This window comes from Canis lupus, chromosome 11 (assembly GCF_003254725.2).
Source record: "Canis lupus dingo isolate Sandy chromosome 11, ASM325472v2, whole genome shotgun sequence".
Classification (NCBI taxonomy): Eukaryota; Metazoa; Chordata; class Mammalia; order Carnivora; family Canidae; genus Canis; species Canis lupus.
Window position 1 is genome coordinate 20300447 of NC_064253.1, and position 24781 is coordinate 20325227.

Consider the following 24781-nt stretch of genomic DNA (forward strand, 5'->3'; position numbering starts at 1 on the left):
GTTGGCTTTCCATGTTAAGTATCTACCCAAGAAAACTGAAAACTTACGTCCACACAAAAATCTCTCCACCAATGTTCATCACAGCATTATCCATAATAGCTAAAAGGTAGAAACATCCCAAATGTCAATCAACTGATGAAAGAAAGTGTGGTATTCCCATGCAACAAAATGCTACTTGGCAATAAAAACAAATGAAGTATCAATACACGCTACAATATGGATGAACCTTAGAAACACTAGGGTAAGTGAAAGAAGACAGATACAAAAGGCTACATGATTCCATTTATATGAAACATCCAGAAGTGGCAAATCAAAAGTAGATCAACAACAGCCAAACTACAGGAAGAGCCCAAGTGTCTGTTGACTGAAGAGTGGGTAAAGAAGACACACACACACTGGAATCCTATTCAGCCATCAAAAAGATGAAATCTTGCCATTTGCAATGATATGGTTGGAGCTACCAAAATAAGTCAGTCTGAGAAAGAAAAATACCAAATGGTCTCACTCATATGTGGAATTTAGAAAGCATAACAGATGAACATAAGGGAAGGGGAAAAAAAGAGGGAAGTAAATGTTAAGAGACTCTTAACTGTAGAGAACAAATTGAGGGTTGATGGAGGGAGGGAAGCAAGAGGTAGGCTAGAGGGGTGATAGGTATTGACAGCACTTGTGATAAGTACTGGGTGCTATAAGTGATGAATCACTAAAATTGTACTCCTGGAACCGGTATTATGCTATATATTAACTAGAATTTAAATAAAAATTTGGAGGAAAAAAATTGAGGTAAAAGTAGAATGCCAGTTGCCAGGGGCTGAGGGGATAGAAGACTAGGGAGTGACTCCTAATGGACACAGGGCTTCCTTTAGGAGAGAGGAAAATGTTCTCATATTAGATAGAGATGACAGCTGTGTAACTGTGAATATACTAAAAACCACTGAATTGTATACTTTAGAAAGACAGATTTGATAGTATATTAGTATAGTTTCAGTATATATCTTAATAAAGCTATTATTTTAAGTAGGAGAGTAAACAAAAACAGTGGCAAGTTGTTGAAACTTGCCCTTTGAAGCCAAGTTTTCTGCAAGACTATGGATGTAGTAACAGTGAATGAGCACTCGCGTTTCATCCTCGCTTACACATATGTGACAAAAATTAATACTAGTACTAAAATTATACCAAAACATGTAACATCTTTTTAACCCTCTCAAAATAAGGGAACAAATCAAAAGCTTAAAGTCTCACCCTGACCACAGCCAGTTTCACCCTGCCCACATAAAATACCAGCATGCCAAGGGCAGCAAGTAACTAAGAGAGTCATGGAGCCTTCTAAGGCCACACTGAAAACTTTAGTTTCCTTTCTTCTTTGATTGAGACTCATTTGCATTCAATGGCTAATGTGAGCTGTAGTCTGCCACAGGATATGAGTTGTGGGTTATATTTGTGTACGGGGCCAGGATGGTAAAAGGAAAGATTGTTGGGAAGAAAGGGTTATAAGGGGCCATCGGAAGGACATGCGGGCTCCAGGCTGGTCTGTCACAGGCTTAGTTTCGATGGTTAAGATGCAACTAACAGGTCTATTTACTTCCGGACGGGTGGTTCTGGGCTCTGCATGGAAACACCCAATAATAAGCCCTTGAGTTTACCGAGAGAGCGTGACCACATGAACTGAGGACACACATTAAAAGAGTAAGAAATGGGGATTAAGTGAAAGGTGAGACAGCTGCCATTTAAGCACATTCACTTAGGAAACTTAGCCACAGCCGTGCTTCAGGGTACGCGCCTCTGTGGACCAAGTGACATAATGAAGTCTGAACCACTCCCCCTTTGCCATCAGCTATCGCCACCTCTTGCCTCCAAATGTATTGTATCTCTGGCATTAGAAGCTAAGAAATACTTATTGAATAAATGAACAAAATACGTTTCACTCAAATCTATGGTTGAATGTCTTTCATGAAAGCACTCTTGGGCCCCAGTTAGGGATGCACCAGGGGTGCTCTTGTTGCTGTAGGTTGGTCCATGCCAGTTATCCTACCCTGTCTTTTCCCACTCTCTCCCACATATCATCTTGGTGGGCCTCTTGGAGTGCTCAAATCATCTGAGAATGGGGAATTTCAGCACAGAGGGCAGCGTACACCTTCCTCATGTAGCACAGTACATCCTGCCTATCAGCATTCAAGTTAGCCTCTCCGTTCCTACCAGCTTCCACTGAGAGCAAGGCATGCACTTTCTCTGCTCCCAGGGCTGATTCCCTGGTCCAAGTTATCAGCTTGTTGGAGTTCCATGCCCAGGTAGAGAATTAAAATCTAATTTGCTGCCATGCCCAGCGTTTCCCAAACTGAGTTCGTCCTGAGCACTCAGATATTTTCTCCTCAGCTCTCCACAGTACAGCTCTTCTGATCCATCCTTCCCAAAACTCCTTTTAGCTGCACTCCAGGCTCTCAGCCGTCTGCTCTTTATTTCCTATTAGCCAGTGTTTAACCAAACACCATTACGTTCTGATGTTTGGTGCACTGGCCGCACACCTGGGTACCTGATAGGCAACACGAGTAAAGAGAACAAGGGAGCTAGCTAGCTAAGCCAGGGCTCTTGGCTCCTTTGGCTTGGGACCACTTGAGCTTCCAGGATCCAGGTGTGCACACCATCTGCTCTCCCAGCTCCCAACTAGCTACTCCTTCACCTTTCTGTATGTTGTTTCTCTAAAACACAAATGATGTGAGGGACCCACTTTAAATCCCATTAAAGGAAGGCTTCCCATTCCTTACAGGACACAATTTCACAATAGGGTCCTGGCCTATCGCTTCCCTTTTCTGGCTCACCTGTCCCGATGCCTTCTGCCCTTCGTCCCATATCCTATCAGTACACACTGCATCCAAATTCATGTTACTCCTGCTGCCCAAGACACTTTATCCGACTTGCTGCAACATTTCCAACAGCACTTTCCCTGGGAAGAAGCCTCTTCTGACCTTGTGGTCAGGTAGACAAGTGCTATGTACCATCTTAGCTGCTGGGGAAGAACACCGGGCCTGGCAGCTCACCATTCACACTACTGAATTACAGCCCTCAACGTGCTGCGCTGGCATTCTCATTTCCACAGTCACTTCTCCCTCCTGAGGGAGGCTGTGAGCATCACAAAGACCTTCTACTCAGTAGGGTGTAGGCACACAGTCAATACAGAAGGCACCAGTGACGGAGTGGCACAATTCATGATGGAGTTAGAAATCAAGTTCAACATAATATTTCTGTAATGACTCTGGTACTTTTAGGTCGAGTTAGGCAATATCCTCTCACTAAGATTACTATCAACTCTGAGAAATATTTTATGCAGTTGTAAAGTCCCAGTTAAATTCTTTTGTACCACTGGAGAAATAAAGCCTTTGATTAAAAACTAAAATTTCCCCAGCCCTCTGACAAGGGGTGGGGGAGGGGAGCAGGTGTGGAAGAATGTGTGATCTGTCATATTCTTTAGTCAGAGCCATAAACGTGTTTGGGTAAGACAAAGTGATGTTCTGATAACGTTGATAAAAGTAACTTGAAGATTGGGTCACAGGAAGCCCAGATAAATGCTGAGAGGAAACAGGTTCTTTTTGAAGTAGCCTCTTCATAATCATTTTCCCACACATTTGTTCAACTTCCGAAGGAGGACTGAAGACCTGATTTGCTTTGCAAATGAAACAGCCTAAGAATGAGACATTTAGCTACTGTTGTAACAAATGTGTTTAGAGGCTCCTCTAGCTCCCTTGAAGTTTAGGCTGTGGCTTCAGAAATATAATAACTGCTCCCGCAGGCAGCAGGCACCGGCTAGCTGTGGTTCCCTAGGCTGGTCTTTGGCTGTATTTTTTGCTTTGTTTTTGTACTTGGTTGTAAGAGAGTCTCTCAAGGGTCTTCATAAGGACAATGTCCTCAGCAGCATCCTGATAACACAGGCTGTAGTGTTTCCTGAGGGCAAGCCTTAGTGCCAGGGCTTGGTGAAAGTGTCAGAGCTCCAAAAACTCAACTAGGAGGATGCGGAGAGGATGCGAAGGCGGAACTATTTATTATCTTGCTTAGGCCATGGCAGGCCTTTCATCTTGTTTTCATGTTCTACACAATGTAGGAGTGTGACCTAAGTTAGCAGTGGGGAAAAAGAAGACAGCAAGTCCTGAAAGGGCCAGAGGAGTCTCTTATCCTATGCAGAAAGCACATTTAAGTCCTCTGAGACCTGCTGACAAATCAAAACTTCTCAGTGCTGGCTGTGAGTTTCTTAAGGCCAGGCCACTCAGCACGGCGCCCAGCACGGTGCCTGCTAATCAATAAATGTTTGTTATAGGAATATATGATTAACAATAATCCAAGCAATGTTTTGTTTTGCAGATACATTAAACTCATTAAAAGTTTTTGAAAGAGGGATCCTTGGGTGGCGCAGCAGTTTAGTGCCTGTCTTTGGCCCAGGGCACGATCCTGGAGACCCGGGATCGAATCCCACATCGGGCTCCCGGTGCATGGAGCCTGCTTCTCCCTCTGCCTGTGTCTCTGCTTCTCTCTCTCTCTCTCTATCATGAATAAATAAATAAAATCTTTAAAAAAAAAAAAGTTTTTGAAAGAGATCACAGTACTTTTGCACTAAGAAATGTCTCCTTTCACCTTCTAGTCAGATACATTTCACATATACAGCTCTTTAAGTTTCTGTTCTCAAACACCTAGTAAAAAAGGATAGTAAAATTTGGATAAAAATATTTTTGGTGAGGGACGCCTGGGTTGCTCAGTGGCTGAGTGCCTTGCCTTTCGCTCAGGGCATGATCCCAGGGTCCTGCCTGGGATCAAGTCTCGCATCAGGCTCCCCATAGGGAACCTGCTTCTAACCTCTGCCTATGTCTCTGCCTGTATTTGTCTCTCACGAATAAATGAGTATAAGCTTAAAAAAAATTGGTGAAAATAATTTTAAGAGAGAAAGAGGGGGATCCCTGGGTGGCACAGCGGTTTGGCGCCTGCCTTTGGCCCAGGGCGCGATCCTGGAGACCCGGGATCGAATCCCACGTTGGGCTCCTGGTGCATGGAGCCTGCTTCTCCCTCCTCCTGTGTCTCTGCCTCTCTCTCTCTCTCACTGTGTGCCTATCATAAATAAATAAAAATTAAAAAAAAAAAAAAGAGAGAAAGAGAGCGCATGGGGTGGTGAGGGGTGGGGGCAGAAGGAGAGGGAAAGAGAATCTCAAGCAAGCTCCATGCCCAGCACAGAGCCCAACAAAGGGCTCAATCCCAGGACCCTGAGATCATGACCTGAGCCGAAATCAAGAGCAGAATGCTTAACCAAGTGAGCCACCCAGGGGCCCCGAAAATACATGTTATCAATTAGAAGAAGCACATTTTAAAACCTTTCTCCCGGGTTTGTTTCATAATGATTTGTTTAAAGATGCACTGGGTTCTTTAAACCATACAAAATTACAATGCCAAGCGTAAAGTATCATGCCCATTAGTATCAAGATGCACATAAACACAAGATAGTTCAGGAAAAAAACAGACCACCACTATAGGTATTAGATAAAGATTTTTATTTCTAACTCAACCATGCTGCATGTATACATACAATATCAATATATACATTTGAACAAATATAATTTATACATGAAATACAATGAAGGTGTGGCTTTTGAAATTAATGCAACAAACTCACTGTAAGATTTGCAATTTTGGCCAGTATACAGTCTGTAGTAATCCTACTGAAGTTATTAATGATTTAAATTAATCAAACTGCAGTATTGGTTCAAAGGCACTAGGAAGATCTAGGTTTTCTTCTAGCATTTTAAGAACAAAGAATAAGTGAAAAGAAAAACAAATGTATACGTTAAGAAATTGGGCAGACACTGGCGTGCTTAAATGTAAACTCTACCCATTCCTTAATTCACAGCCCTGTAGGAAAGAGAGGGATTTCCCTTAATTTAAGAGTTAAGGGGAAAGATATTTTTAAAAGACTGAAAACAAAAACCACTCAAAATCCATAACCATAATTTTAGAAACATGTTACAGATGAAGTAGCAATGCCCTCTCCCCTAAAGTACCCTTAAATTTCTTGCTGCAAAAAAAGGTCCTGTTTCCCCAGAAAAAAAAGAAGACATACCTTGTCAAATGGACTCTACTTGCCAGACAAACACAAAGATGCAGGCCACCCCCATACCTTGATTAGGCTTATATTTTACAAGAATCTAAATGAAAATGGGGGGGGCTGCTAGTATATTTTAATATCCTAATTATTAGTATGGATAATTGAGGTTTTAAAACAGGGTTTATTAAAGAAGCTACCACAAACAATTAACATACTACCAAGGCTCCTTTTAATAAATAAACATTACTTTTTTAAATTAAAGGAAAATATCTACTCAACAACCTATTTATATGTGACACTCATTTTAATTTTGCCTATTTATATTTCCAATAATGAGCAGGTTTCTTCATCTATATTCTTTAATGAAATTAACACTGAAGTCACATAACATTTCATTTCTTGGACAAAGACATAGTACATGTGAAGAAACCACAGAATTGCTATGATTAAAGCTAAATGAATAGCTCTAAAGTCAGTATCCCACGTTTTCATATGGATATTCAAGCCTGGCTCGAATATATGATTTTGGTATTTCATAAAATGAGTATCTAATGTACATCTGGTATAATCAGTTCTAGTGTAAACCCTTTAAAAAAAAAACTGCTAAAGTGGTCTGTTTTGTAAATTCTTCAATGTTTTGAGTTTTTACAGATTTCTTTTTGTTATTGCAGCGGAAGTGGAATAGAAAAATAAATCTAACATACTGGCTTAAATGTCCTATGTTTTAAAGCTTAATGCAAAAGTTATTCCTTTCCCACAGCAAAGGGAATATAGTCAATAATATCTGTAAGAGCGCTGTTACGGTGACACATGGTAGCCACCCTTGTGGTGAGCACAGCATAACAGAGCAGTTCAATCACTATGTTGTACACCTGAAACTAATGTGACACCATGTCAACTATGCTCAAGTATAAAAATAAAATAAAATAAATAAAAAATAAAGTTATTCCTTTCCTATTAACTGGGTGGTTAGAGGCTAGACATAAGGACTTTTAAAAAGAAATATGCATCTTTTGTTTCCACTGGTAAAATTAAGATTTCTCTAGAGCAATTACTAACAGTTAAATGTGCAACTGCAATTGCCAAGATATTCTGTACACACAAAGCTTTCACAAGACACAAATTCACCTCTAGTCTTCACAGTACCTAAACAATGCCCCGTAGAAGTCATAAACCTCTATCTTACACATTAGAAAAAAAAAATGCTGCTAGTTAAATGCAATTCTTATTACCTAGAAAATATTCACTATACACAGGACATTTAGTACACCACCTCCGGAATGTACTTTAAATTTAGGGACACATTATTACCACCAACTTACAAGTATGCCACCTTTGCTCACCCCCACTCTACACACAGCTTTGTAACTACAAACCAATATTTAACCAAACTTATTAAAATACTGTTCACTTAGTAAATACTTATTTATGAAGTCTCAAACTTGCAACCAATGGACTTCAGGGCTGATTATACAATTGTAAAACTCACAGAAGGTATATTAAGTGGTTTAGAAGTACCATAACTTACAAAAAATTTAAAATTTTGTAAGCAGCCAACATAAGAACAATTCTAACTATTACAATTTATTTTACCATATTTTTTTTAGTTTTAGAGGAATATGATCTGAAAGTTGTAAATAAAAGAAATTGAGGGAAGAATTTTTTTAATAAAATATGAATAAAAATAAAACAGTGTTTTCTGCTTTGGTTGCATTTTGTGGAAAATGGAGACCTTTCTCATTTGGGAAATACAGAGCAATTTCCAACACAATTTAGAACTCAGACACAGAAAAGTATCCACTAGTTATACTTCAAAGTGAATTTTAGAAAATATACATATATGGGCAAAGATCAGAGACCAGTATTAGCTTCTTAATTTTCTGCAACTGTGACTCCTTTATATCTATGTACAAATTCAATGCTTCAAAAGAACACTAAACCATAACAAAAAAAGTGCATTTTGACTTGAAGTGGCAAAAAAGGTCATGAGAAGTCTAGAAGAAACATATTTCCAACTTTTGTATTTTAAACATGTATACTTCTAAGAGTTGACGGCTGAATTATAAAATTCTCAAAAGATCAGTAAGATGAGTCATTTTATACTTAAAATGCAATGAATGTTAGTGTAAAAATTAGATTATTTTTAAACAGACCAGGCAGGTGTTAAGATCAAATAATTTCTTATATATGTAGCCCATACATTCATATATGACAGCACAACAACAAGACAAGGAGATCTGCTACTTTCTGTGTGCAAAAGAGGACATACATTGTTTGTTTTCTATTCTGACTACCTAGTTACCTAATCATACAGTAGCTGAATAAATCACTAGCAGATTTATGTATACATTTAAACTGCAACTCTTTATAGTAAGAGCTGCTCCCCCAACTTCCCTGCACAATTATAAACTGGAGCATAATACAACAATTTGAAGGATTATCAGTTGTACAATTTCAATATGACATTAATATATATATATTGGCTAAGACTTATTAGGCAAGTCATTAGTTCCAGTCTTACTCCATGAATTACAGCTTCCATTATTTGAAATTACAGAATAGTCTTCAGTGTTTTAATTAAAGACTTTGTCCAGACATGAGAATATCACTAATTTTTATTGTGACTTTAAATCTGTAACATTTACTGAAGTAAAGAGTCAATTACAGTTTCAGGCTTTGCAGAACGCTTTCTGTTTGGAGAAGAGAAAAAAGACAACATGAATGCTTTTCTAGAAGACTGAATGCAAACACTTTACATTATGTAGCAGGTAAAACAGGGTGGTCATAGGTCTAGAAACAGGCCAATGTCTGACACGTTTGACCATGTTAGGAGATCAATTAAAGCCCACCTTTTTAGGCCAGGGGAAGTCATCTAAAGTACATGCAAGAGCATGGCACTCCATCCCACCACCAGAATGTAAGGGATTGAGTGGATGAAAACTTTGAAATTGGACTAGACAGGCCACGTGGGCTTCAGACTTGAACCCCTTGATTATCTGCTCTGGGGCATGCTGAAGGTATAGGTTTGTTCAGTGAAAAAAAAAGAGACACAAATCATCTGAAGCAACAACTTACAGACAATGTATAGGAACCAATGGAAATGCTACATGAATGTACTATGTTCACTGGAACTTTGCTTGGCACACCTAACTTTGAATTTTTTTTTTTAAGATTTATTTATTTATGATAGACATAGAGAGAGAGAGAGGGAGGCAGAGACACAGGAGGAGGGAGAAGCAGGCTCCATGCCGGGAGCCTGACATGGGACTCGATCCCGGGACTCCAGGATTGCGCCCTGGGCCAAAGGCAGGCGCTAAACCGCTGAGCCACCCAGGGATCCCCCGAATTATGAATTTTTAATGAGGATATCACATTAAGCATTATCAGGTAATACAATGCATTATCAATAAACTTTATATTGTATATATTTAGCTATGTTTATGGCCATCTATTGTTTGGAAGGCTAATGGTAAGAGTTTGGCTCATCTAAAAAAAAAAAAGTTTGGCTCATCTAAGGTAGGCTCAAATGAATTTTTTTTTTAAAGATTTTATTTTTATTTATTCATAGACAGACAGAGAGAGACAGAGAGAGAGAGGCAGAAGGAGAAGCAGTCCCCGACGTGGGACTCAATCCTCGGTCTCCAGGATCATACCCTGGGCTGCAGGCAGTGCCAAACTGCTGCGCCACAAGGGCTGCCCATGAATTTTTTTTTTATGTTAAACTAAAAAAGAAGTATTTTTTAAGTGAGCATTCTGAAAACTCTATTCACATACCTTATCAAATTGTTTCTTTTAAGTCCTAATAGTTAAAAAAAAAGAAAGTGACTAAAAACTATGAGATGTCATTTAAATAATCTGGATTTCTAGCTCCTCCTCTGAAATGAGAAGATCCAGAAACAATAGGCCCTTTATTCCCAAAACTAACTAGGAACAGGGTAGTTGCCACTTAATCCAGACAGACCACTCTTCACTTTGCCCCAGTCCCAACCACTGCCTATTTTTCTTAGGCTAAGGCCAACTGCCTTACTACTTATCATCACTTTTCATTGTAGTTTTTCTTATTAACTGCAGAGTTAAAAGGAAAATATCTTTATTAAAGATGGGAAAACGAAAGATCTAATGAGATTTGTATTTCTTTGATTTCTTCATTCACTAAGTATTATACACATGGGTTCTGTTGACATATGAAAAGTTTTTAACAACTGGCACCTAAATGCGATTTTAAAAAAAAAAGGTAAAAACTTGTACACTTTTAAAATGCTACTGATTCCTGAGTTCAACTATACCAAATTTAAAAATGTTAGGTTACCATCTATGTTATGTAACACAAAGATAGTAAAACCATACAACTTCATCTTACAAGTAACTGAGAAGTCTACATACTCAAAGTAGGGGGAAAATCAAGCTTATTATTTCCTATCATTTCAGGAGGCCCATGTATTACAATCAACTTAAATAAGCAGGATAGTAATGTAAGGAAAGAAGAAAAAAATAAGCTTCAGCCCTGATTTCCCTGGGCTTATTATATATGATATATATGGACTACTCAACAGTCAAAACCAGCACTCAAAGGAGAGGGAAAGAATGGTGACTGAGAAGGTCAAGGTTATTGGGGCAATGTTTATGATAGAAAAGCAAGGCAGCAAATACAAGACTTTGGGAGTTGAGTAGGCAAATTAAGAACCATTTCAATAGAAGAATTACTGTTAAGAATTAAGGAATTAAGATAATAGATGACTTCTAATACATTTGGATAGAACAAAGTAAATTAAACTCTACTGGGGGGCTAAAGAAGTTCGAAGACTTAATTCTTTAGTTTTTACTTACTCAAATCATAACTATATAAGGACTCTGATATTTATTTAAATACATCTAAAATGCAGCTTTTTAATAGAACTAAAATATTTATTATGTCAACTAAATTTCCTCTCAATGTGTCTAATTAGAATATCTTACTGCCTTTTATTTCCTAGTGCCTTACCTTCGCCCTGTCTTTGGCCTTGCTTTCCCCTTAGAAGTCCGTGGTCTCTCTAATTTCATCAAGGACTGCCGGAGACTCTCCTCAGTGTAGGCAAGATACACGTGGGAAAGGTCCACTTCAAAGGGCTAAGTAAAGGGAACAAACAAAAGACACTCTTATAGGAAGCATTTAAACCAGATTTGAGGAGAAGATTTTAAATACTGAATAAACTCCTAGAAAACACCTGCAGGACACAAGACCAAATAAATGTGTAAGGATATCTTTTAATGCCATTTATCTCAAATGTATTCACCAAAGGGTGGTAAATAAGAAGCCCTGACATACTATAAATTCCTTTCTAGGAAAGGAACACTTGTTTTTTTCCCTACACCTGCTACTTCCTCTTGCTGACTTATGTCTAGGATTAGCTTTGAGAAGTACAGACCCATTCTGGTCTCTATCAACCCACGGCCTAGAGAGGTGGTGAAGTGTGCTCTGAAGAAGCGCCATGTCCCTCCTGTGGTGCAAAGCCTAAGCCTGCTCTCATGACTTTTTTTTTTTTTTTTTTTTCTCATGACTGAGGGGAGTAGAAATGTTCTCTATTACCCCTCCAAAGGCTTCTCTTCTCGGAGATCGGCCTATTTTTCAGCAGAGCTGATTAACTTATATCATAGTGATAACACAACTTAGTGACCCACATTACTATAAAGAAACTGTAGTTCAAAAAAAAAAAAAAGCACTCACATCTTTCTCTTTTTTATCAGGAGCTGGAGTCTGCTTCCTCATGTTATTTCCTGTGTAAGCAACACATTTCTCAAAAAAGGAAAATAAAGAAGAGGGAGGAAAAATGTCTTAATTAGCAACTAATATTGTAAACAAGGCAAATTACTATGAGATATACTGATGTTACACTCATAAAGCATTCTGAAAATTTGAATGTTGGAAAAGAAAAGGACCTACAGGTCATACAGTCCTAAGAAGGCCTAAACTACACCATTTCCAAGATAATAGAACTATAGTAACTATAATATAATTAATTAGTATATTAGTAGTAACTAATATAGTAACTACAATATAGTTAATTAGAAAAATATCTTATCCACCCTAGTGGCTTCTCATCTGATTCATTGTCTGGACCATCCTTCTCTCCCCAAAGCCAGCACAGACCCAGTCTATAGGAAACACTCTATAAGTATTTCATGAAAGGATGAAGGTAATACTCACTAGCTGCCATTCTCCTATGTCTTCATTCCAATGGACATAGTTTTCAATCATTTCCTTTAAAGAGTCAAACATGGTCTAGTGTTAATGTTTAGTAACATTTGAAATACTGGAAAATATTCATAAAACTACAATCTTATTAAGTAAAAGAAGTTGCCTCAAAACATCACATATTGGATTATAACTTTTTTATACATTTAAAAAGAATACACTTTAAAAGAATACTTGTAAATGCAAGTAAACTATATTCTTATATAAAAAGCAAGTGAAGAACATGGGATTCAGGATTATGGTTACCTTGGGTTGGAAGAGGCAAAGGGATGGAAGAGGGAAGAGGAAAACCATTTGGTTAGAAGTAGGTTACTGTGGTGATACTAGCTTTTGCTATTCATGACAAGCTCATTACAAAATAACCCAAACAAACAAACCAAAAACTAACCAACTAAATAAAAGCAGGTCATCCAAGGACCAATAAGGAAATGTACCATAAACCAATAATTAATTCTGAGCACCCGAGTCCAGAGGAAAAAAAAATATTAAAGCGATTTTCAAAAAAAAATCTTTAAGCTATATAGACTCAAAAATTTTTTAAAAATCAGTATGTTAAGGTGTACTAAAATGTACTAGAGGGGCGCCTGAGTGGGTCAGTCAGTTAAGTGTCTGTCTTCAGCTCTGGTCATGATCCCAAGGTCCTGGGATTGAGTCCCTCCCTATTCAGCAGGGAGCCTGCTTTTCCCTCTCTCTCTGCTGTGTCTCCCTGCTTGTGTGTGCTCTTTCTGTCAAACAAATAAAATCAATTAGTCAATCAACAAATTAAAAAAAATTTTTTAAAGATTTTATTTATTTATTCATGAGAGACACAGAGAAAGAGAGAGGCAGAGACACAGGCAGAAGGAGAAGCAAGCTCCATGTAGGGAGCCTGACGTGGGACTCGATCCCAGGACTCCAGGATCGCGCCCTGGGCCGAAGGCAGGCGCTAAACTGCTGAGCCACCTAGGGATCCCCAACAAATTAAAATTTTTTAAAACAAATAAAATGTACTAGAAAAATGGAAATACTGAGTAAAGAAACAGAAAGGCTGACTTTAAAGTTATACTAGAATTGAAAATCAGCAGCCACCTGGAGATGGATGGCAGTGATGATTGCAAAACACTGTGAATGTACTTAATGTCACTGAACCGTATTCTTTTTCTTCTGCCAAAATTTATTTATTTATTTTGGAGAGGGAAAAAGAAAGGGGGTAGGGAAAGAGGTGGAGAGGGAGAGAGTATGAGAGAGAGAGAGCAGGAAAGGGGAGAGGGAGAAAGAGAGTATCAAGCAGACTCCCTGCTGAGCACAGAGCCAGATGCAGGGCTTGACCTCACAACTCTGAGATCATGACCTGAGGTGAAATCAAGGGTCGGACGCTTAACTGACTGAGCCACCTAGGCACCCCTGAACTATATTCTTAAAAACTGTTTAAAAAGGTAAATTTTGGGAGACAAACAATAAGAAACACTCAACTATAGGAAACAAACAGGGCTGCTATAGAGGAGGAGGGTAGGGGATGGGGTAACTGGGTGATGGGCATTAAGGAGGGCACGTGATATAATGACCACTGTGTGTTATACGCAACTGATGAATCACTGAACTTTACCTCTGAAACTAATAATACACCATATGTTAATTAACTGAATTTAAATAAGATAAAATAAAAAGAAACTTTTAAGCATACATTACAATACTGTTAACTATACACAGTATGGTATATATATTTCTAAAGCTTATTCACCTTAAGTAAAACTATAAAATCTTTTTTTTTTTTTTTTTTTTTAAAAACTATAAAATCTTTAACCAACATCTCCCTGATTCTTTTTGCCCCCTGCCCTTGGTAACCACCATTCTATCCTCTGCCTCTATGAGTTTCACTGTTTTTTATTTTTAAGACAATAGCTTATATGTTCTTCTGTGTCTGATTTATTTCCTTCAGCATAATGTCTTTAAAGTTCATCCATGTAGTAGCAAATAGCAGAATTTCCCTTTTTTTAAAAAAATGAGTATATTCTGGGATGCCTGGGTGGCTCAGTGGTTGAGAGTCTGCCTTCGGCCCAGGGAATGATCCTGGGGTCCCGGATCGAGTCCTGCATTGGGCTCCCTGCATGAAGCCTGCTTCTCTTTTTGCCTATGTTTCTGCTTCTCTGTCTCTCATGAATAAATAAAAAAATCTTTAAAAATTTTTAAAAAACAAAACAGCATATTCTACTACATGTATGCACATTTTCTCTTTCTATTGTCTACATTTAGGTTGTTTCCATGTCTTTGTTATTATAAATAATGTTGCAGTAAGTGGTATCTCCAGAAAAAAAAAGGTAAATTACATGTTATGTATATTTTACCATATTTACCACACTACACCACATGAAAGCACACATACACATGCACGCAACTGGTATCCATAAGCAGGTAGGAAAAATTAGCAAAAGAGTACTGTTTGTTCTATTTATAGGATTAATTATACTGAATGAATAAATAAGACCTATATCTTGATTCTGAATGCAATTACATAAATTTGGGTTCCTGCAAAGGGCTGAGAAATTCTTATATAGACACTTATATACTCAAACAGAGAATTTAGTATTAAGAAAAATTAATAGCTGAAGTGAAATGTGATGGCATTAGTTCAAGAAAATTTTACTGTCAACAACTTAAATGTAAATATTTACCACCAATTAAATTAGAATTTATAATCCTTATTTCTTCACTCCAACCAGTGATGTACTATCTAGAGCAGAAAACTTCTCTCTTACCTGATAATCTTGAGGTATAAAGTTATCAATGATAAGCATCTGAAGTCGGAGCTCCCGGCTAAGTTGTCGAATATTCTCCAGTAGGCCTTCAATTTCCCTCTGATGCTCCTGTTGGAGATCAGCCATCTACCAGAAAAATCAATAAAAATACTAAGGGAAAATAGGATTTTAAATATAACACAGTCCCATCCGATATAGGCACTGGTTTAAGAAACTCTGTAAAAGCTTACTCAGTTCTTTCATAAACAATGGACAGAATGACACTGCCCATCACTGTCTATGTCCATGTTATTAAGGTTGGAAATATACAATATAACTTAACAGCTAAAATTTGAAATTGCACACAAAGGAGAAAATATTCTTTCTTTAAAATTGTAAGCATACAGTGTGATCTCTTTAAGATTCATAGTCATATTTATTCAAAAATTTTTTTTAATTCAGAGCTACATTTGTAGGTAACTTCTAGGAGACCAACCTCTGATTTTGCAGCCATTAGCATAGTCCAAACTTTCTTTAATTTCTTGGTTTTTCCCTGTGCTTCCTCTTGCAAGCTGGTATATTTTTCTTCAATATCCAAGCGTTCTTGCTGTGACAAAAATTTATAAACTTCAGAATTATTTTCTTCATTAAATCATAAGTTATTTAACAGATGATAAAAATGTTTAGCAACTAATTATCTTTTTTTTTTTAAAGATTTTATTTATTCATGAGAGACACAGAAAGAGAGGCATAGACATAAGCAGAGGGAGAAGCAGGCTCCATGCAGGGAGCTCAATGTGGGACCTGATCCTAGGACTCCCGGATCATGCCTTGAACCGAGAGCAGATGCTCAACCACTGAGCCACTCATGCGTCTCACAACTATTATCTTTCAAAGCAATTCACAGATCTGCTTTAAAATTTTATTAAGATTATAGATATAAGACAAATACCATATTATTTCACTTATATGTGCAATCTAAAACACAGAATAATGTACAAAAGTAAACAAAAAGCAGAAACTCATCACTACAGAGAACAGATGGCTGGGTTCGGGGTGAGACAGGCAAAATGGGTGAAGGGGAATGGGAGGTACAGGCCTTCAACTATGGAGTAACTCATGGGTATGAAAGGTACGGCATAGTGAACACAGTCAATGGTACTGTCATAGGATCATAGGTGACAGATGGCAGCTACATGTATGATGGGCATAGAATAACAAAGAGAGACATTTAATCATGACATGTTGTACATCTGAAACTAGTGTAACACCGTGTGCCCACTATACTTAAAGATAGTGGATATAAAGCTTTTCATTAGAGAAGTTAATACCTAATGCAAAGTGTCAACCAAAACCAGAAACTCACCTCTTTTTCCTCAAGTTCTTTGCGAAGTTGCTCTGCTCTTTTCCTCCGTTCTTCCAGTTCCATATTAGATTCTTCAAGAAGTTTCTCTTGTTCCTCAGCTTTTGCCAACAAATCAACACCACCAACAATTACCTTCTTCTCCAGGGCAGATAATTTCTCTAGCAAAGACTGATGTTCTTGTCTGTTGATTAAAAATGAGAATACTTAATATCCATCAATTATCTACTATCTACCAATAGTAGTTTCCAAAACTTTACAAGTATTTCAATGCAAAATTTCAAAAGAGGGATATAAACATGTAACATTTCTATCAAATTATATCACAGTGTAGTATTATGATTTAATCTCTAACATCCAAATCACTGATAATTTTTCCTCCTAGAGACAAAGTAATAAAAACAAATTTTTAGAAATAGAACAAATACCACAAAACCTTCTATCCAAAAAAGCTATCCTGAAGACAAAAATCAAGCCAATTACGATTCAATTTTCTTGCTTATACATCTTAAGAAAAATACCAGAAATCTAAATCACAAATCCCTCTCAATTAAGTATTACTCACTGGGCCTTAAGAAGATCTTTCTCCCGTTTCTCTAATTCAGCTCTAGCCTTGTTTCTTTCTTCTTCTTCCATATCAAGCTTTGTTTCAAGTGCTTTTCTCTCCTCATCAATTTTTGCTTGCATTTCAACCATCTTATCTGGGGACACTTTCTTTTTACCTATATGAGTTATTTAGTTCCAATAATCACTTTAGAGCACATTTTTCAGATTTGTAGAAATTATCTTCAATTATAAAAGATACATTCCTCAGTAATACAAAATCAAATATCAACATTATAAGGAAATCAAATGAATATTTTATTTCTATTTATTATGTTCCTGGAATATCTTTTTCACTAATTGCTAAACAAACTTGTGTAATTGTGCGATAACTACAAACAAAAATATGTGAAAGAGAAGCAAAACAGGTATGTAGGGGGAAAAAAGAGAAAGAAAGATTAATAAAAGAAAGCCAAATTTTAAAAAAAGCCAAGTAAATAAAAAACCAAAGACCTATGTGTCCCCAAATAATACATATGTTCAAAAACACAGTATGATTATTTACTTTTTTCTGATAACTAGGTACAAAATCAAGTGGTTTCCCAAAATACCTTCCTAAAATTTGTTAAAATAAATTAATGAAAAGAAGTCACAAGTAGGCATAAAATGCACGGATGAAAGTGTCAGGCAAAATTTATAATAGGAAGTTTTTAACATATATCTTCACACTTTTTCTAAAATTTATGTCTAATAAAATTACTTGGAAGTATTTCATCTCATAGTATACTTTAAAGGATGAAGTTCTACACTAATTATAAAATGGTTATTTTATAACCAGACATTTTACAGTTGCTGATCTACCATGATCTATCATCATGTCTTAAATGAACAACTAAAATAGCTCGTTATTATGTCAAGCGCAGGATCTTAAACCTAAGCCATTTTAAATATGTCAAATATCAAATATAAGTAGAAATACTACCAAATAATAGAGCTGGAAATACAGCTTCCAAAGGATTATCTTGGCTATAATGCCTCATAGAGGGCTTCATATACACACAACAGATGTTCAATAAAAGATTATTGGATAAACTTCAAAATCATGAAATTAAAATGAAAAATCAGAAAATCAAAAAACTAGGTTATTAAACTGGTTATGAAATGAATCAAATATATTCATTTCTGGTAATACAACTTCTTTGAAACATACTTTTCTGTAGAAAAACAATCAAACTTTTCGTAGAATTGGTGAGAGGCTCTCCTGAAAGCTTCTGTCATTCTTAACTTCCTTCCCAAAGGACCACAGAAGAGCATAAACCAGAAGAGTTTATAAATTGTTAATGTCTCCACCCAAAAGCTAGCCTTTCCTGCTAACAAGGGAAGAGAACTGAAAGATAATGATGGTGCAGATATATATCTGAATAAGTACTTTCAGGAACCATGAGATGAAGAATCATTCATAGATTTTAAATCTTTAGGATACAATTATTAAAAAAAAAAAAACAAAAAAAAACAAACCTCAAAGATGCAAAATACATCTTTCATTTCTCCAGAAATAAAAGTCCAAAGAGAACTTAAGCCACAAAACAAGTAAGTTAAAATAAGAGTAAATAAGAGCACTGATCCAAATTCATGCTTTGGTGTGGTGTGATTCATTGCATTCCAAAAGTCAGGATGTAGACCTGAATATGTTGGCTTCTTCGGCACAGTTGCCTATATTGAATGTTCTGATTTATGCTGTTAAAACATTAATTTTAAAAAGTAATCTAATTCCTGCTCCCAGTGAACTCCTAGAAAGGATTTCTAATCAGTAGTACTACTTCTTAGAAATCTGAGGGGGAAAAGCATAAGTTCAGGTATTAAGTGCATGCAGAGGGTGCCTGGCTGGCATAGCTGGTAGAGAATTCAACTCATGATCTTGGGGTTATGAGATTGAGCCCCACTTTGGGTATAGAGGTTACGTAAAAAATAAAATCTTTAAAAATAAGTAAATAAAATGCATGCATTAAAAAATTTTAAGTTACTTTCTACCTCAGAATTATAAATAAAGAAAAATGGCAAGTATGTTATAGCCAAAAAAAAAAAAAAAAAAACCCTCTATGTGAAGACATGGATATTAATAATATAGTGGAAATGATCTGATAAACATATGCACATTAATTTTTAGGCTGGTAGGGTTCTAAATGTTCGGTTAACAACAGTCAAAAACATACAGTTTCCAACCCCATTAAGAGGCAGTAAAATAAAAAAATATTATATGTAGAAATACAAAAGCACAACCTGTTGATGAATTACTATTAGGCCTGAATTATATTAGTTATTCAAAACCATTCAGGTGTTATTTTCAAACTGATGCTTTAGCAGCAAATATCTAATTGTGCTCTTATTCTCATAAAGATGACTATGCATTTACAGCTAGGTTCAGTTTCAAAAGTTTAATATTTAAGTAACATAATTTCTAGCCAGTATTATTCACATAAATCATTGTACTTCTCTCCAAATAGCATTTTAGGCTAAATATGAATATGTTCCAACTCTCCTAACCAGGCACTTAAAATCATGACATTCACTAAAAGTCACTTTTAAATTGATTTTTTTTTAAACATTTTCTAAAAATCTTAACCGAACCAACCAAAACCCCTTCTTCTAATATGGCAGGACAGTATTCAGCAAAAAAATTTCAGGTAAATAAATCTTAGGAAAATGGTGATGTCATAAAGTATTTAATTAAGACAAACAGGAGTAGTAATATTTTTAGTTGCCCTTTGCCATGTGTTCCAACCAAAATTATCAAAATGAACTTTGGCAAGATAAAGGGGAAGAATTTTAGGAAGAGTTAACTGAATTAATTTTATTTTTATTACATGAGCACCCATGGGCATAAGTAACCAAGTATTTGACTCCTTGCTTCTAAAAAAATGTTTGACAGTGAAAATCATTTATATTTGTATTACCAAAATTTGGCTTAAAAGTCTTTAAAAATTTAGGAAAAAAGAAACATCTGGTTCTGGTGTAGTATTTATTCTTGTCTATTTTGTTAATTAGGTCTAGAGAATCCAGTGTGGTTGTCACTGTTAATCTGATACTTATGAATTGTTCTTCAAAAAAGATCATTTGGAAATAAGAATGTTCCTAATATCTTCCTGAACAAAAATTGAAATAAAATTTTTTAAGAGAAAAATTTTTTTTCTTTTTTAAAAAAGATTTTATTTATTTATTCTGAAAAAAAATTTTTTTAAAGCTAATGTTGCTTTTTTAAATACAAAAGACAGATACTTACCTTGTAAAAAAAAACTATTAAATTTTAAAAATGTAATGTAGTTAAATAACAAAGTTCTTTACAGTTTAAATAATTGTACCATGTGGAGTGCAAATCAATCACACCAACCTGCTTGATCTTTCAGTAAGAGTAGTAAGCAAATCGTAGACAGGAAGCATATGCACAGAGATGAAGAGGAAAAAAAGAAAAACATTATTTCCTTTGTAAAACAAAGAAAAATGTATAATAGCATTTATTTATAGTATATAGAAATAAATCAAATCATTATCAAAACTGAAACAGAGCTTTATGTAAAAAGAAAAGCATATTTAACACAATCAGAGATGTAATTTAAGCAAATAAGATTAATCTAGACTAAGATTACAATTTAAATAGATCTCAAGAGCTCACAAGGACTCTCAAACTCCTGCAAATATAACAGTTCAGCACCAAGTCGTTATATTAATGGTACACATGGAATTGGGAACCTGCTAAGATCAGGAAGTGATCTAAAAGGACAAAACAGAAAATCATGCCAATTAAAAAAATTAGTAAAAGAGCAAAATTTGCATTGTTGATTTCAAAATTTCCCAATTCAATGTTCTAATATAAAGATTCCATACAGGTGTGGCTCCCCTTTAAGAAAAATCCAACACAAAAACCTGAATCAACTAAAGAGATGAACTGATTATAGTAATTTGCAGTGATAATTTGATTAATAAAAGGATTTAATGAAGAAATATTAAGGACAGCAAGTTCTCCCAATAGATTTGATTTACCAATTTGATTTATAGGCAATTTTTTCAGAGAAAAAAAAACATTAACTGCATAAAGTGAAGTACACCTGTATAATAACAAACTTGCATTCAATTTATTCATAGCTTGTTAAGGGTAATTATGATTCCATAGAGGTAAATGATCAACTGATGACTCAAGCAAAGAACACCTTAAAAAAAGCCATTCGTATTTTTAAAAGGGAAGGTACATACGAGTTACACACAGCAACCACATGCTGGGAAAACCATTTTTCCATTTCACCAACACACCCACATCACAACAGAAGAACTTAATGTGCTAGATATACAAACAGTAACTAAAACTGCATGAACTGAACCAAGTACAACTCATTTCATAACATACTTTCATGTAACTATTTTTTAAAGATTAAGGTAAGTTTTAAAATAGAAAATTAAATTATAATGCCTCCACTCGGGTATTTCCTCGTATCTGACAATTTATAATACCTCTATGCGGTTTCTAAAGCAATTTCTTGTATTTCAGAAATTGTCCTATGAAATTAATTGTTTTGGTAAAATGTAAGAGTTAAGAGAGAAAACAATTCTAATATTCTTGGAATTCTTCTTCTAGAAAGCTAAATGTGTAAGAATAACTGTTAATAGTTTTAGAAAAATAACTACAAAGATAATGCTTTAAAAGGCAGTAAGCTGCAATCTAGTAGAAGAAAACATCAATTCCCTTTTCTTCTAAAAATATACACAAAATTAATAATATTTTTAAACTGATTTAAGGTTTAAGAAAAAGCTTTTAGGACTGAAATACATCTAGACAGATCCTGCGTAAACAACTTCTTGTGGATCTGAATTCTCCAATCATACCTTAGAAAGTTTCTTAAAATCAATCAGGTAGTTGAGAAATAGAGAAAAGTGGCCATCTGAAATAAAATACTATCCAATATATTTTTACTTGCTTCAAACTTTACATTTTTCTTTATTTGGGAGCTTTCAAGCTTAAGCTACACCTAAGAATAGGACACCAAAGCATAAAATCTTATAACTTAAGACATGTTATAATGGGCACTGGTGTATTGCCAAACATTTGTACTTTTAGAAATTCAGGATTTGTTATTGCATATCTCTTATATTGACTAGGATTAGTTTATTCCAAAACATAAAAAGGAACCATAAGAATTATTCTTTTATACAGCTTACTAGCTCTCTTTACATTATCTCAATGGCAAAAGCATGAATCTCTCTTCCATTGTCTCAAAGATAAGCTAAAGCACACATTTTAACAATTATGGTTAACTGGAAGCGATGAAGAAGGGAGGAAATAACCACATGCTTTGTTCTACTGAGAAGTCCAACACGTATTCTTTAAGTAATGACGGGGAGCAGTGCAGCATTTCTCAAATGAAGCCCATGGGTTATGGAAAAGCCAAAGCTCTGTGAGAGAATTTAAGAGCTACCACTCACTAGGCAAGGACTTATCCAGAGGTTTCTCTATGACAGAACATGTGGAGTCTGAACTACTGCTGCTGCTACTGCCTGGAAGACAAAGAAATGAGCCCAACGGGAACCAAAGAAAGAGGAAACAAGTAAATGAACACATACACAGAGGAAAATTCAGTTCCAGCGAAAGAATTTTAAAGAACAATCAAGCTTTGCATTAAAAAATCAAAACTTACTTTCCCTTAATACCAGTCTTGGTAGACTACCCAATATTTTCTGGTTACAAAGCCAGACAGGGCAATTAGAAACTGGATTCCCTTAAGCATCTTACTGTGGGAAAATTGCATCACCCACTTAAAACATAGTAATTCAGAGGGTTGGAATGACGTGAATAAAAAACTAAGTCATTTGTTGATATTTAAAATTTAAATTATTTACACTACTTAGTTGGTAAGTTACAGGAAGTGAGTTTTAAAATTTAAAGTAATGCACACAAAAAATAAAAAATAAAAAATAAAGTCATGCACAATTGAAACTACAGTAATGATGAATTACCCTTCATTATAGATAGCTTGGTTTGTCTCCAATTTTACTCTCCGCCAAAACATCAAGCGAGTGGATATAATTATGTAAGCTCATGGTTTCATAGCAAAACTATGAAAGGCTCAATGAAAATTTAAAAAATTTTAAGCCTAAAAGGATACCTTACTAAAAAATATTTTAACATATTAAGCAACAGCATTTTTTTTCTATTTTAAATTTTATTTTTAACAAATCTATTATCTGCTTTAGCTATGAATAGTCTGTGAGAAAATAGGGATGAAGACAAAATGATTTATCTAAACAAGGGGGTCAGCAAGCATTTTCTGTTAAGGGACAAATAATAAGTGCTTGAGGCTTTGTGGGCCATATAGTCTCATGTGAAAGCAGCTGTACACCAAATGTAAACAAATGCTCATGGATCTTTAATAAAATTTTATTTACAAAAACAGGTGGTGGGCAGGATTTGGCCAGTAGACTATAGTTGGTCAGCTCTTTCTCTAAATCATCTTCTTCCTGTCCTTTGAAGTTACAGAACCCTTTGTTTTAAAATTTGGGACTTCTGGGTTTATTTCAGAGCAAGATCATTTTAGTAAGACAAGCAAAATATGCACCAGCTTGAAAACAATGATCCACACATTAATGATCCACATTAATGGAAGAGAGTTCTGAAACAAATGAACATTAAGAGCAAAAATGTTGGAAAAGTGGGCCATTATAATATGTCTCTCTCTTTTGCCTGTTAACTATATCTTTATCACAATAAATACAAACTTCACACTTGGCAACAAATGCCCCATAAAAGGGATAAGAATGAAAGTACATTTTATAAAGCAAAGTATTAAATTAAAAAATGGAATCCTCATAGAAATTCACCATTTAAAAATACAGTGACTTCTAAAGCCTAAGCATGCTTGAGAAAAACTCCACATTAACCTGATTTCCTAAAAAACATTTTAGGTTCCCAACACAAATCAAAGGCCTCACATAAAATTAAAACCCTGAATGAAATCTTTACATGGTATAAGCACTATCACAGATTTTTACAATTCTAAACTGTAAAGGACAGAACATATGGTATTATGATTCAACTGTAAGTAGGAGATCAGCATAGGAGGAAAAAATAAGGCAAAGTTAACTATGTATATGGATATTTCCTGTGTGAATTGTTACCATAACTAAAAATGGCAAAAGAAAAGGTATGCATGAATGTTAAACCATATTTAGGGAGCAATCCCAGTTAATTTCTAGAACACTAAAAAGAACTTACCCCTTCTTTTTTTCCTTTTCTCTCCATCTTCTCCAACCTCACCCTCTTCATCATCCTCTTCCTCCGACCCACTGATATCAGAACCTGATATTTCTTCCCCTTGAATAGAAATTTTACAAAACAATTTATATTCTATACCAGGTCATGGCTTGTATCAATTTTCTTCATTAGGTTTGTTGCCCTGGGATGCCTGGGTGGGTCAGTGGTTAAGCATCTGCCTTCAGTTCAGGGCATGATCCTGTGGTCCTGGAATTGAGTCCATCATTGGGCTCCCTGCTCCACGGGGAGCCTGCTTCTCCTTCTACTTATGTCTCTGGCCTTTCTGTCTCTCATGAATAAAAATCTAAATCAATCAATCAAGTCTGTTGCCCTAAACAAACTGTATTTTAATGTTTCTAAACAGTATATCACATATGCTAACCTCAGGAAAAGATATAATGTACACAGAGGCTTTATTTCAAAGTTCCTAAAAAGTTAAATTCTAATCTACTTAAAATTTCAAATGATAAGTTTAATAAAGTTCTATGTATACATAAAAATTTCACGTTAGAAGTCATTATTTCAGCTTTTTAAAAAAGTAATCATTTTGGAGGAG

The 24781-nt window shown here is 35.6% G+C and overlaps 1 protein-coding gene across 6 annotated transcripts in view; it reads right to left on the reverse strand.

Moving 5' to 3' along the window:
• KIF3A (kinesin family member 3A) overlaps positions 1–24781 on the reverse strand; it is a 62313-nt gene that overhangs the window by 1116 nt on the left and 36416 nt on the right. For 2 of the 6 annotated variants that reach the window (XM_049116059.1, XM_049116057.1), the window contains exons 9-16: positions 24187–24285; positions 16951–17107; positions 16389–16569; positions 15519–15629; positions 15044–15169; positions 12261–12314; positions 11781–11849; positions 11058–11182 (exon numbers count right to left, since the gene is read on the reverse strand). In XM_049116059.1, coding sequence (XP_048972016.1) covers positions 11058–11182; positions 11781–11849; positions 12261–12314; positions 15044–15169; positions 15519–15629; positions 16389–16569; positions 16951–17107; positions 24187–24285 — 922 coding nt within the window. Of the gene's footprint in view, positions 1–5508; positions 8767–11057; positions 11183–11780; positions 11850–12260; positions 12315–15043; positions 15170–15518; positions 15630–16388; positions 16570–16950; positions 17108–20316; positions 20326–22400; positions 22473–24186; positions 24286–24781 lie in introns of those variants that run through there. The other 4 variants (XM_049116053.1, XM_049116055.1, XM_049116054.1 and 1 more) reach the window with 4 other exon arrangements.